General features: G+C 35.1%; 1 protein-coding gene across 1 annotated transcript in view; it reads left to right on the top strand.

Moving 5' to 3' along the window:
• The window catches only part of LOC107615610 (sister chromatid cohesion protein PDS5 homolog A), a 32,388-nt gene extending 17,798 nt beyond the window's left edge, over positions 1 to 14,590 (top strand). The window contains exons 22-31 of the mRNA XM_021111913.1: positions 1,241 to 1,375; positions 3,858 to 4,048; positions 4,149 to 4,296; positions 4,393 to 4,506; positions 4,637 to 4,741; positions 4,835 to 5,284; positions 6,866 to 6,915; positions 12,482 to 12,582; positions 14,135 to 14,205; positions 14,313 to 14,590. Of these exons, the coding sequence (XP_020967572.1) occupies positions 1,241 to 1,375; positions 3,858 to 4,048; positions 4,149 to 4,296; positions 4,393 to 4,506; positions 4,637 to 4,741; positions 4,835 to 5,284; positions 6,866 to 6,915; positions 12,482 to 12,582; positions 14,135 to 14,205; positions 14,313 to 14,339 (1,392 nt within the window). The 3' untranslated portion in view covers positions 14,340 to 14,590. The remainder of the gene's footprint in view (positions 1 to 1,240; positions 1,376 to 3,857; positions 4,049 to 4,148; positions 4,297 to 4,392; positions 4,507 to 4,636; positions 4,742 to 4,834; positions 5,285 to 6,865; positions 6,916 to 12,481; positions 12,583 to 14,134; positions 14,206 to 14,312) is intronic.

Genomic DNA, 15,368 nt, shown 5'->3' with positions numbered 1-15,368 from the left:
AACCACTTATATACTATTTCCCAATTGAAATACAAGCAAAGAAATGTGGGCTTGATTTTCCCAGATAAGAGCAGCCAACTGATAGAACACCACAGACAGTGGTGGTTGAAAACAGAAAAGAACCCTATGCTTTAGATACTATGTTTAGACAATGATTTAATGTGAATAGCTTGAGGTATATGAACTCCTCAGCTCATATATTTATATACACTAATTAATCATTACAATACCTACTAAAGATAAAACACAATTATTCATAATTGATTCTAATCTAACCTAATTGACACTAACAGCACCTAACAACTAATTGACTGAATTATCTGAATATGATATCAACAGATGTAATCAAGAACACCAAGAGGATTGCTGATTCTAAGGACACTTTTGGATTTTGCAAAGAGTGGATGTCCAAAGAATGAATGTAAATGTATTGTTAGACACTATAAGAATTCGAGATAGGAAAATTGTTTTTTTTTTGGGGGTGGGGGATAAATGATTAAGACCATAATGCACGCACCTTCAACGACAAATGTTTTGACAATGTTTTATGGGTAGGATTGGACTCCTAACATCTATGCAAAGCTCATGATCTTTATGGAAGACTTTCCCTCTTAGATATGTTGACATAAGAGCTGTTACCTACCTTCTTGGAAATCTTTTGAAGGTAGTATAGAATAGAATTTAATTTCTAGGGTTCTGAATCAAAGTAGTCAATAGCAGGATATAGGATATAGATAATAGTGTTGACTGATTTGTTTCATCGGACCAAACGTGATTAATATAGCATTGGAAACAGCATTGTGATATAGTTAGCATTTTTAGTTATCTGTATTCAGAACTCTGCATGTATGTGTACCCTTACGACTTTTCAAGACAACCATTGAGCCAAAGAATTGTTGACACACGGCTTTTTACCCCTCTTATTTTCCTTAACAGTATCAACTTATCTACTCTCCTTTATAAGTTAGATAATATTATATCATTCGGCATTTAATCTATAGATTGTTTCTGATCTAGGATAATTGGCATACCACAGATGCAGTTAAGAATATTTAGTCTCTGGAATATTAAAAAGAATATATGATGTAAGGAATAAAGCAAATTTAGTTCTAATTTCTATCGAGTTTTTCTTATATATGGCTCTTTAAATTATCAATATTTTACTAGTTCTCATTTGGTTCATTAGTCAATACCACATTTTTTATTTGTTGTGTTTTCTGGTGTCTACTTCATATTCCAGGACTCCTCGCCTTTTGTTAGGAGAACATTTCTTGCCAAAATCCACAAGTTGTTGAAGGAGCGTAAACTACCTATTAGATTCACGTGTGCATTTGCATTTGGAGTGACAGATGGCATTGAGGATGTCCGATATCATGTATGTTAATGTCTATGTCTATTATGCATGTGCCTGTTGCTTTTATATATTTTTTAATTCATTTTTAATGCAATATTTTCATTAGATATTTGGACCATAACATTACCAAACTTAAAGAAAAGTAAGCTGAACAAGTAGTTATAATGGTACGAGCTCTATTGGTCGAGTTATCGACTTGCCAACTTGCTACCTCTGAAGCATATTATGAAGAAAACTAGTTTTGTTTGAAAGCTAGGTTTGTATAGTTTATTGTCACCAAAAAGATTCTCAACCAATGTTTGTGGAGTTATGGTTGGTTTAACTTTGTTGCCTAGAGCAGAGTGGTCTTCGGGGACAGCCGACTTCCAACCCTCATAACTCCTTCCACAAAACTTGGAATGAGATGGGACCAATTGTAGTGGAAAGCTCGGTCTTTCTAGTTTGATATCAACAATAACCCAAAGCACATTCAAACATAAAATTATATGATTCTTCATCTAATTCTAAGCTATTAAAGGTAAAGAAATTAAAATAAATTAATATATCATGTAGATTTTATTAAAATATTAATATTGATATATGCATGTATTATATAGAGACATTTGATCTTAGTGTAAATGTTACACCATTAAATAACTTTTTTCTTCATGTAATTTTTTGAAAACCTAGCCATTGGATTAAAAGCTTATATATTATCTCGAGAAAATTTCATGTGAATCCAAAATTGTTTATTATACTGTTTATATACTTGAAAATCAACGTAATATATTTGTTTAAAACATGCATAAATAAAGGTTCTTCGATGATTTTCACTTTGTCATTCATTGGTTGGATTGATAAGATATATATTCTATAAAAAGTTACGAGCGGTGTAAGTTTGTTTAAATTGATACTAGTGTCATATGATTCCAACTCATGTATGCCATGCATGCATGCATGCATTCCATGCTGGTTCGGTCAGGGTGGCTTCGCCCTAAACCTGAATAAACATGCAACATGATCTGCTCAGCAACCAGCCTGCTCGACTGTGGATCAGGATTGAACCCGCCCCAGTTGTGATTAATGGGTTGGGTTCCTGTGGATTTGGTTAGTGCAGCCACCCTTATCAACTCCTCACCCAATGACAACTCGCTCCAAAGCCCTTCCACGTACTACTGCCTTACATACACTCAACCAACTCTAGCAAATTTAAGCTTTGACCTTGCCTCAGCGATTCACTGACCTCACAGCAGAACTGTTGTCACTGCAGTCATTGCTGGTAGAGTGGAAGGTTCCTATTCACAAGTTTGTCGTGTAATGTGTACTATTCTTTGTTCAAGAGAAGGTTATGCAGGCAAGGTCCTTGATGTGCATATTCCAACAGATGAGCAACCTGCAGATCTTCTCACTGAGGCTGTCTCAAAGGTTAAGTTCCTATTGCTCTAAGGCTAGTTTCCTAGCTTGGATCCGCAGCAGATTAGATCTCAATAGTTGTTTAGCAGGGACGGTTGTGATTGGGGCGGCGTAACTGAGTAAATGAGAACAGTTAGTAATCGTTAGTCACAGCCTAAACCAACCTGCGGCTAACAGCTCATGGGTTCCACGCTATGTATCGACTAAATTACCCTCTTGGTTTTTCCACTTGAACTGCAAGATCTCTCTCTCTCTCTCTCTCTCTCCCTCACACACACTCACACATACACAACCTGCTGCTAACAGCTGATGGGTTCCACACTATGTATTGACTAAATTACCCTCTTGTATTTTTCACTTGAACTGCAAGATCTCTCTCTCTCTCTCTCTCTCATATTTAAGGAAAAACTACTAAAAGCTTGATATTAAGGGAGAAAAAACACACTCCTTAAATACAATATCAAGCATCCATACTACTCGATGGGGGACTTTGGGCACCCCATAATGTCCAAGTCCTATATATATATATACATCCTTGCCTATTGCCATCTGAGGTAGATGCTCAACTACTACTTGAAGCCTGGGTACGAACTTGTCCTAGACCCTCTACTTGAGTTGCTGTTTTCTCTGGCTATTATTGGATCTGGCATCTACTCCTTCAATGACAGTTGCCTGTCCTCTTGAGCCTTACCTTCCCATTTCTACTTCATAAGATGTGCATTCTAGATTGTATAGGTAGCCCCCCATGCCTTTGTCCATGGTGATCTTGATGAAGTATACATGAAGCAACCTTGCTTATGTAAAAGCTTTGCTAACCTTTGATCTCACCTCAGTGATTTGCTGACCTCCATCTGAAATCTTTGCTTTATAAACAATCTGAGTTTGTTCTTTGTGTAGTAAAATTTCCACTGTGATTTAGCAGTTTGGTGTTTGATATGGGGGTGATGCTTTTCACTCCTTGTTTATTTCATCTTTGTTCTTCATGAGGTTACATCTTTTTTATTGTATTTCTAATTACTACTTTTGTTCATAATGTTAGTTATTAATGTCAGTTTGATTATGGGTTGTATCTTTCTGCTACATGATGATTACTGATACTTCTTTTTTGTAGAGCTATGAATATATTGCAGAATTTATTAAGGATTATGGTCTTGTCACTCGTAAACAACAAAGTTCTGCTGCGCATGGAGCAGTTGCACATCCTACATACATGGTCGTCTATTTGATTCATGTCCTTGCTCAGAATAGCGACTTTCCACTGAAAGGTTGTCGGAATGAAAAATTGTATGCTGACTTTTGTAGGTAATATTGTTGTTCTTGTTCAATATCATGTTTAAAGCTTTACAGTTTATGGGATATGAATGACTTCTAAAACCTGCAATACATGTGGATTATTGTGTAGTCCGCTCTTCTTTGTCCTGCAGGCATTTACCAATGCCAGTATAGTTGATGGTGACCTGGATGTTGTAAATGATGCTGTCTTGCATCTTTTTAGTATTTTTCGGGCAATCAGAAAAGCTGAAGATGCCATTGATCCCCAGACCAACGCTGTAAAATGTTCTTAAGATTTCCGTTATTAGCATACTTATTTTTGCATCTTTGTTGAATCTTGTATATAGGGTTTATTTGAGTTCTGTGAAATGCAGAAGCTGCACATTCTAGCTGAATTTGGGATGTTTGCTTTAAATGCAATTAATCATGGTGCAATATCAGTATCACAAGCTCCTGGGCAGATTTTGCTTCCTTCCTCATTTTATAAAGTGAGTTTTTCTAAGAATAGCGCAGCTTTTTAGGTGGCTGGTTTAATCTATATTTATTTTACCTTTTGTTTATGCCATCTAATTTGTAGTTTTATTCGGACAATCTTTGTTTTTCGATGTGATCTGTCAGTTACAGGGCAATTCAAAATGTTCAGAGTCATTTTGCGAGGAAGGTTTTCTATGTAGTCTCTTTGCTACACTTAAACGTTGTACCCCTCAGGCATTTGCTCAGAAGGTTCGTGCTTATTCATTACACCACAAATATTTTGTATTTCTTTTTTTGCTGATGGCATTTATTTTTCATATTGCTTGATCTCTCTATTACCAGCCACTTACTAAGCATGGTCGCAAGGGGCAAGAGGCTTTCCCCAAGTCTAATACCAAAATTTCCAGGGTTCTAGATTTGACATCTAGCAAAATGGACAATTTATCAGTGAGAGCAATAACAAATGCTAAATATGTGAGGCAAGATTCACCCCCACGGAAAAGGAGTAAACATGTGCTTTCTTCTAATTGTGGATCAACTGGTTTGCATGAATCAATAGAGAAGAAAAACAAAATTGCAACCAAAAACTGTGAAAAGACTTCAGAGACAAACATGCTCTTGCCTTGTGATTCTATGAGTGGGAAGGGTTGTCAGCCAGAATTACATTTGGTATCCCGAAGATCTAAAAGAGCTGCTGCTTGTACATTAGAAATTGTTCCTACAAGTTGCAAACATACTGTTCAACATTTCAAATGCCCTGAAACCCACCTCAAAGATTCCTGTGGTGTAAAGGTTGGTGGGAAATTCATTGAATCTTAATATCTGGCGTTATTTTATGTCCATCTATAAGTTATATTAGTGTATGTCAAGAAGTCAGATCAAGGCAATGCCATTGCTGTAGCTGGGGCTGATTGTCTCTGGGCATGTATCTATGTGCAGCAACTCTAGTTAGATATATAATCATTTATTGCTTCTGCCTAATTAAAACTTTTAGAAGACATGATTTCATGACATAATATTAGAGCTTCTATGAGCAAAAGGTCTAGAGTTCGATTCTTGTATCTCCATTTTTCTAAATAAAGATAGAAAAATGCTACTTCACAATTCAAGCCCAAAAGAGGGTTTTACGTGAGGGAACGTGTAGATATTTAATCATTCAAGTTGGTTTATGTAAACTCTACTCTGCTGGTTCAACTTAGGATCAATCCAGTCTAACTATCAGGCTCTTAAACAGTTTGTTAAGTGTTAATTGTGATAGCTGTCTGCTGCACATAGAACCTCTTGTAAAGAATCTGTTTCTACTTCTGTAACTATAAGTTGTTAGTAGATTCTGACTAGCTCTCCTTCTGACACTTTTCTCAGCTATCTTCTTTGGAGCTAAAACTGATTGGATTTTAATGTCAAATTTTTCAATCTCTTTTTCTTTGGATCTTATTTTAGGATGATACTTAGGTTGGAAATGTCCCCTTTCCAATCCTTTCTCAAGTATCTTCCTTTCATAAAGCAGCTATTTGACATTGTACTCATCATGTAATTGTTGGAATTTATTCTTATACATGAGCTATAATGGTACAAGTTATTGAATTAGATCATGTTTGTCCCTCAAGTCATACCTTTTAGTTCTTTGTTCCATCATCCAGATGATGGGGAAATAGGATATGCATACCATAAGATTCAATCAAGTTGGGCTTATATGATAGAGGAGTGCTTCAAGTGTTGTTCTTGATAGGAAAGTGTTCATCTAGCTTATGAAAAACATCTACCACACAATTATGAGCTTTTCAAATTTATGTGGGCCTGAATGTGTGAAAAGCCAACAAGAGACTAAGTGCTGTGTTTGCAAAGATGAGGATATTCCTAATGTTGAATAGACTGATGGGATGGGAAAGAATTAGAAGTGACCGCATTAGAGAGAGAGTTAGGATAACACTTCTGGAAAACTTGTAAGTAGATATGGGTAGAGGAAGACCAATAAAAACAGATGACATTTAAAATATCATAAATTGTGACAGCTTGTCTATAGGCATCATTTATGACAGGATCCAATGGGGTCATGTTCAGAATGTGAACCATATACTTGAGCCTGACTAAAAATTGGGACTGATCTAACTGACATTAGGCATATCCCCGCAAACTCCCATTCAATGAAAATAGCAAGCTGTATTTGTTTCTAGTACAGTTTCTTATTAGATCATTAGTGAATACCTTATACCCAATCCTCTTTTTGGTTTAGAAGACAGCCAATAATTTTGTATCCCTTGTTTTGAGATTCAACTTGACCTTTATTTTTGTAATTTAGACTTTTAGTATTGTATGTTTCTAAGCACATTTCTTGTGGAAACAATTCTAATGAATGTCATTTTTTTTGTGTAGAAGCAAGATATACTGGCAGATGTTTCAAATAAAAAGAGTTTCTCCCACTGGTGAGTTTCAGTCAACAGTTTTTTACTGTCTAGTCTTTTCCCTCATTGTTTCCAAATGTAATCGAGTTCAAATTTTATTAGATAGTGCCCAAAAAAATAACTAATGCTCCTTTTTAACACTATATTTCTTTGGGGGATATCTATCTATGTCATTGTTTAAATCATGAAAAGTTAAAAAAGTATGAATGAAGAGAGTCTACAATGGCTAAAACACACTGATATCATCTTTTTCTTCTCAGGATAAATGACTAATTCCTAAAATGATTAACTCTTGGTTACTCTCCCCAAAACTCTTGCATAAGTTAATCATTTGGTGTATCTTGAATGATGAATTCAATTGTGTTGCTTACTTGCTTGTTCTCACCTTAATTTTTCTGGATAAGTATTCCTTTGCTTAATTATCACACTGGTTAATTGATGTTCCTCTCTAAACATGTAGCATGTATGTTTTCTTATTCTCAAAAGTGCATTTGGATAAACATATGCACATTTAATATGTCTTGCATGTCTGTCATTGGTTAATTGCGTATATACAGTGGCACTATCTGTCCATATTTCTTCTTGGTTAATGCACACACCTTCAATAGACAGATTTTCTGACAAACATGTCTTATGGAATATAACTAGATGCCTAGCATCTATTTGGTGTAAAGCTCATGATCATTGTAGAGGGTTTTCACTCAGTGACTTAACAAGGATTCCTTCCATTTGGTAATAGACTGAACTAATATATTGACGGCTTAGTCTCTCATGTATAGCATACAAGCTCTAGTGACAGCTAGATGCCAACTAAGCAAACAGTTAGCAACTAACTAAGCAATCAGTTACCTTCCATTTACTGGTTATGTATACTATTAAGATCTTTGAGATCAATGAAGAAAATAACAAAAGAGTAACTCGATAAATGAGAGAAAGAATATTACTCTTATATGATATTTACATGAGAGAAATACTAGCATCTATTTATAATAATAGTAAACCCTAATATTAGAAAGGAAATAAATCTAGAGAATAATGATAAATAACAATGTTAATCTTAAGAAGCCATATTTGATATTCTTCTATATGATATGACTCTATTAGTAATTGCTAACACTCTCCCTAGAGCTTGACCATATAGATAATATAATATGCACCAATCTTGAAACCTAAATAACTTATAGGAGATATTATTTGATATGATTACCAAGAAACTTTTCTCTGGAAGCAAAATTTGCTTTTGTCTGCACTTTTCCTTGTGTTGCATCCATCTGTCATTGGCAACGATATCAATTAGATATCAAGAATGCCTTCCTTCCTTCATGGATTCCTTGACTAGAAGTATACATGCAGCAGCCCACCTGGGTTTATTGCTTATTGTTCTATCAACACAACCCCAAATGTGCAATGCATTTATTTGGTATTTTATGTAGATGTAGTCATTACAAAGAATAGTAATGAAGGGATAACTTAGTTAAAGAAACATCTATATCAACAGTTTCACTTAGGATTTGGGAAAACTAAAGCACTTTCTTGGTATTGAGGTGGATCAATCTAAAAGTGGTATTGCTTTGTCACAGAAAATATGCCCTTATGTTGGAAGAAACAGATATGATGAATTGAGAATCTGTCGATAGCCAATTGATCCTAATGGCAAATTGTTGCCTGATCAACGAGAATATTTTCCTGATCCAGGGAGATATCGGAGACTTGTAGGGAAGCAGAACTACCTCACCAATACTAGACTAGATATTTCGTACCGTTAGTGTAGTGAGTCGGTTTATGTAGTTCTCTTTGCATCGATCATTGGGATGCTGTAATGCATATTATGAAGTATATTGGAAAAGCCCCTGGACAAGGACTATTATACATATATAAAGGTGGGTATTGTGATCCAGATTGGGAAGATCTCCTATTGATAAATGGTCTCTCTAGAGGTATTGTGTTTTTCTTGGTGGTCTTACTGATAGACTGTCTATCTCTGGGTATTGTGTTCTTGGTGGCAATCTTATATCCTGGAAAAGTCAGAAACAAAATTTCGTTGCTCGATCAAAGCAGAGGCTGAGTATTGCATCATTCCATTAGTGGCTTGTGAGTAATTTGGGTTAAACAATTACTTTCAAAATTGAAGTTTGGAACAATTATAAAAATGAAGTTATGTTGCGATAATCAAGCAGCATTCCTGAACTTCACATTGCCTCATTGCCTCTGATCTAGTATTCTATGAGAGAACTAAACACATGGAGGTTGATCTCATTTCATAAGGTAGAATGTTTTACCTAAAGAAATTGTTAGAGTTTGTTAATTCCAATTATCCGTTGGCCGATATTCTTCCAAAGTCTCTTAGAGGTCCTCGTGGTAACTACATTTGTAACAAGCTTGGTGCATATGAATATGCGCCAACATGAGGGGGAATGTTGATATTAAAGTAAAGTTCCTTAATGTATCATTTAGGATCAATTAGGAATAATTAACTTCTTAAAACAATGTTGTAAGTGTTTGACTTGAACAAAATGATTAAAACCAGCATTGCAGTGGTGGTTGGATCAAAGAGAAAAGGACAGATTTAGAGAGAGCACGGTGAGATGAGCACTGAGGAGCAGCAGTAGGCCGCACAAAGCCAGGGATAAGAATGGAAATGCTGATAATGCAGAAGATGACAAGCGATGTGATGAAGAGAACAATACCAGATCTGCAATGAGGACAGGCTCAAATATGATGGTGTGTTCACTGATTGGTGATGGCGACAGTACGGGAATAGTATGGACGGGCATGGCAAAGAAAATATATTCGTGGATAGTGGATAGTGGTGAGATGCTGGCATGCTGCCAGAAGAGATGCACAACAAAGAGGACAAAGGTTTTTAGCTCTGTTTCAGCACTTAACTGAGAACGTTGAGAACTGGTGACAGCGGAAGGATCTCAGGGAGCTCAAAGAGGATATCCTAATTTTGATACCATGCTAATATCCATGATTAACTAAGAAAATAATAAAGAATAACTCACCAAATGAGGGAGAATATATTATTCTTACGTGATATGTAACATGAGAGGAATAGCCTCTATTTATAATACAACAACAAAGTCTTTTTCCACTAGGTGGGGTCGGCTACATGAATCAAACGATATCATTGAGCTCTATTATGTAGTCCTTTGAGTCTTCACATTAGTTGTAGTATCATTATACATGTTTTTGATTGCACGAATATACTCTTTCTTTCCAAAATCTTTCATAAGACCTCTATTGGCACCTTATCATACGCTTTTTCCAAATCAATAAACACCATATGTAGATCCCTTTCATTACTACGATACCTCTCCATCATTCTTCTTAACAGGTATATCGCTTTAGTAGTGGATCTGCTTAGCATAAAATTAAATTGGTTCTTTGTTACTTGTGTCTCGTCTCAGCCTCTTTTCTATCACCCTTTCTCATAACTTCATGGTATCGCTCATGAGTTTGATCCCTCTATAGTTTTTGCAACTTTGTATATCGTTTTATTCTTGTAAATAGGTACCAATATGCTCTTTCTCTACTCATCTTCCAGCTTTTTTTACTTTAAAATTCATTAAAAAGCTTGGTTAACCAATTGATACTTTTCTCCAAGGTCCTTCCAAGCCTCAATAGGAATATTATCGGGTCCTATTGTCCTACCATTTTTAATCCGCTTTAAAACTTCATTTATCTCGAAGTTTCGAATCCTTCGATAGTAGTCGAAGTTTTGATATTCTGTTCTTCATTAAATAACTTGTAGGAGTAGCTCTTTCACCTTTCATTGATTTTTTTCTCTTGAGCCAAAACCTCTCCATCTTTATCCTTTATGCACTTAACTTGATTCAAGTGTCTCGTTCTTCTTTCACCGCTTTTTGCGATTCTATATATACATTTTTCTCCTTCTTTCGTGTTTAAAGACTGATAGAGACCCTAATATGTTCTTGCTTTACTTACAGTCACTTTTGTTTCTTTCTTAGTTGCCTTATATTTTTTTTTCAATTATCTGTATTGCGGTACAAAGACCACTTCTTAAAACATTCTATTTTTGTCTTTATTTTTTCTTGTACACTCGTATTTTACCACTAAAACTCCTTGTCTCTTGGTCCTATCTTTCTAGATTTACTAAAACTTTCTTTTGCTATTCTTCTAATAGCTTCTGTCATTTCCCTCCATATCTCTTCCGTGCTTCCATCTCCATCCAATTTTGCTTCTTCTCCTACCTGTCTTAGGAAGCTTATTTGTTTCTCACCTTTCATCCGCCACCACCTCGTCCTCGGATTTCTCATATGATGTATTTTTCTCAACTTTTACTCAATGCGAAAATCCATGACGAGCATCTTATGTTTGTTAAACTCTCTCCCGGAATAATTTTACAATTAATGCAAAATTTTCGGTCGACTCTCCTCAATAAGAAGTCGATTTGAGAGCTTGTCATGCTACTCCTATAGGTTATAAGATGTTCATCTCTCTTTTCAAAACATGTATTTGTGATGAGAAGGTCAAAAGTTGAGGAAAAATCCAAAATAGTCTTATTCTCGGTATTGACCACTCTGAAACCATAGCCTCTCTGAATACTTCTATACCCAGTCACTTCCTTTCCAACATGGCCATTTAAATCTTCTAAAAAAAGTCTCATCTCTTGAAGGTATGTCTTGGACCGAATTCTCTAGATCCTCTCAAAACCTTATTTTGTGTTGCTCGTCCGAATCCACTTGCAGTGCATAGGCGCTAATCACATGAAAGTATTTCCTTTCACCACAAATTTGATAGAGGATGATCGATTTTTCACTTTTTTGACATCCACTACGTCGTTCTTCCACTGCTTATCCGCTATAATACCTATCCCATTCCTATTCTTCACTTTTTCTGTATACCAAAGTTTGAACCTGGAAGTATCCAACACCCTTGCCTTTGCATCGATCCATTTTGTTTCTTGTAGGCACATGATGTTAATCTTCCTCCTTGTCATGGTATCCAACATCCCCATGGATTTTCCTATTAGAGTACTTATGTTTCATGTCCCAAATTTCAACCTTCTGTCGCTTCGACCTTTTTTTTTTCTTTGTGAACTAGCTTATTTACCCTCGTCCGTTCACAGAAACGCGGGAACCCTTGCTCATTTAACACTACACCCAGGAACCGATGCAACGAATCTTGTTCATTTGACACTATACGCGAGCCATACAACGCGTTGCTTTCGGACAACGACCTAACTTTAGCGCAATAACGTCTTTGATCCATATTATGAAGATTTGACTAAGTTTTTATGTTGGCTGTCAACCTTCCTCCTTTATTCGGGTTTGGGATCGGTTATGTACCGCAGGTGTAACATAGGCAGAGTTAATAACAATGACAATAACAATAATCAGAGAATAATGATAAATAACTATGCTAATCTTAAGAGACCATATTTGATACTCTTATATAATATGATTCTATCCTGATCTCTAGCATATACATTTGTAACTCCTCATACATCACCACTTACTAAATTCATACAACCAGGTTCTCTCTTTTATTTGCAAATGAATCATGTTTATCATGTCATTTTTATTTCCTATCTTTTCATGAGATTACCATGTGCATGTTGCAGTGATCCTGTGGAGCATTCTTCTCTCAGTAGTCTAAAGGAAACTGTTGTTACAACAGGAGGTCTAACTGCCAATGACAAAAGGTTACTGAATCAGGAGAATGGTGAGTTATCCAGAAACCAGCAATTGGTATACATTGTTATGTGGTAGTGCAGGAGCCCAAAAAAGATATTTCCTTTACTGTTTTCTTGGTTGATAATTTTGTTTGCCTAAGTGTTCCCATCTGCTTTCAGTTCTTTGTGGTAAACTCTAATTGGGAGGTTTATTTGCTAGAAAGCACAGGCAGGCCAACTTAGTGGCTTATTCTTTTTTTCTAAAAGGGGCTTGAAAAGGAGCAATCACGTGGCAACTGACAACCAAAAGCCAATCCAGCTCTCTTTGCCCCTTCCAACTGACAACTAATACGAGTCCCGTGTGAAGGAATATTGCTTAATTTTTAGAGAGGAATTGTCTGATTTTTTATATTCAAATGATACATTAAAACAGGAATAAATAGAAGACAACATGGTACCAGGTAAGCCGTTAAATCTCCTTAATCCCAGTAAAAGTTGTCAACAAAAAGAGATATATTAGGAAATAGCATCCCTGATAACTCTATAAGCTTGACCTAAGAAACAAGGAAATAAAACCTTTGAAAGGATGTTTAAATAAATATTAACAAATCAAATATTCAAACTCCCCCTCAAATGGGGAAATCAAATATCTGCCACTTTTGAGATCAGCAGTGGTGTTAATCAGTGCATCCACTTTACTTGACAAAATGGAGTTATTCACATGCCTAGTTCACTCATGATGAAAGAGAGATTTGCAATACTGTTTGCAGCCAAGTTATCTCTAAATACTTTCATGGTTTGAAGGGTTGCTTATTTCTTCCAGTAAGCTCTTTTCCTAGTATTTTTGTAAAAGATTAATATTATAATAAACATTCTGTATTGACCATTGGGTAATGTTGCTGAAGCATATTAAGCTCTCACATGCTATATATCTACAAAAATTTGATGTGACCTCCATAAATCTAGTAGTCTTCAAGATAACTTCATAAGACTTTCCCCTTGTGTCATTGATAATTATACTTGTTTCCCTTGTTTGAAAATTTACTGAGTTTCCTTTATAATTGAAATAGATAAACAAAATACATAAAATTTTCTTCTCTGTTCCTATAGGTAACTGCTACAACAGTCATGGACTCATGGTTAATATTGAGTTTATGGGTGGCTCAGTTTAGCTGATCCGTTATTTGTTCACACTTTCTTTTCCCCTTATATTTCCTGTTTGGGTTTATTTGTGTATGCCATCATTTACTCCTCAGGCCCTGTTTAAGTTGTTTAAGTACGAGTTTTTTGTCGGGACTTTTTTCATATGAAGGACTGGCAGGGAAGTATCATAGAGAATGTAGGAAAGTTCTTGAATTTTATTTATAAACTTTTCTTTTAAATAAAGTTTTCTGGGAATGTCAAAAAGTAGAAGGTTGCAAGTGTTTGACCTATTTTAGTGAGGTCAGTGTAATTTCCCCATCAAAATGACCCAATTTACCTGAAAGGAAAAACTCAGACTGCAAACCAATCATGCTGCAAAGTTAGCTCTCTAATAATGTTTTCTGCTAGTCATTGATACATCAGAATGTTCAGTTAATGATGCAGAAATTTTTCCTGCAGGCAACCTGATTAGAAGTGGAAAATGTAAGGAAAAATTAGCATCGCAAAATGTGACTACCAATGTATGTGCTGTAAGTTGACCTTGTGTTCCAATGAAAATCAACTTGCACCGTATGTTCTTTACTCTTGCTGATGCCGTTATTGTTAGGCTTATTGAAGTTTGGTTGTTCATTTTCAGGTCCGTAGAACAAGACGGAGAGTATAAATATCATGCTATGTGGACATTATATAGTTCATGTAATTGCACTTTTTAGGATTCATTTTTTGCTCATTGCAATATTCGCGTTCCCTTTAATTAACCACCTGCCCAAGTTCTGTAAATTGTATTGGCTTGACAGTGGAATATTGCGGTCACATGCCACTCTAGCTCATATATCGAGAGTTATGCAAAACAAAAATCGATTGTTGGCGTAATCTTTTACTGCTATAATAATATATATGGATGCATCTTAGGTACTTCATGGTGTATAGTTATCTAGTAATTTTAGCGATTGATTTCAATTATAAAATTATCATAAAATATACACATGATTATAAACAACGGCTAAAATCACTAGATTACCATATACCATAGAGCATCTGAAATGTTTCATAAATATATACTAGAATGAAACTCGCGTGATGCACAGGGCAGTAAATTAATGATAGTATATAATAAATATTAAAAATTGTTATATTTTGTAGAATTAAATTAAATATATAAAATAAAGTTAAATTTAAAAGATATTTTATTTTAAATAATTTGTAGTACAAAAAATTTGGATATTAGAGTTATATGTACAAAATGACATTTTTATTTGGTAGTTTGATTTTTGCATTTGTTTTAGTTGATGAACTTAGTCTTCTTATGTGGCGTCCGTATTTTTTTTTTATTGGTTGTTGTTAGAGTTGTTACTTTCTTTTTTCTGTGTAGGTTCTTGTAAAGACATGTTCTTTATGAATTGTTGAGTTTTATGTATTTTTTATTGTGGTGTTTGTTCCATCTTTGCAAGTATGTTCTTCCGAATATGTGTCTTGAATTTATATATTTTTTTTCTTCTTAATCTCTTGATGGTATGCGATCATCTAATGATATTAGTGTTGGCGAAGGTAGTTCCTATAATCAATGAATAATTTAAATTAGAAATAAAACTGATGTCTAAAATAACTGAAATAAGTGATTTTTTTTAGTATTACCTGTTTTGTTTGTTGTAATAAGTGTTGAGGTTCAGTGTTTTTTGTTGGAACAAATGTC

This window comes from Arachis ipaensis, chromosome B09 (assembly GCF_000816755.2).
Source record: "Arachis ipaensis cultivar K30076 chromosome B09, Araip1.1, whole genome shotgun sequence".
Lineage (NCBI taxonomy): Eukaryota > Viridiplantae > Streptophyta > Magnoliopsida > Fabales > Fabaceae > Arachis > Arachis ipaensis.
Note: the sequence above shows the minus strand (reverse complement) of the source record. Positions and strands in the feature narration are given on the sequence as shown.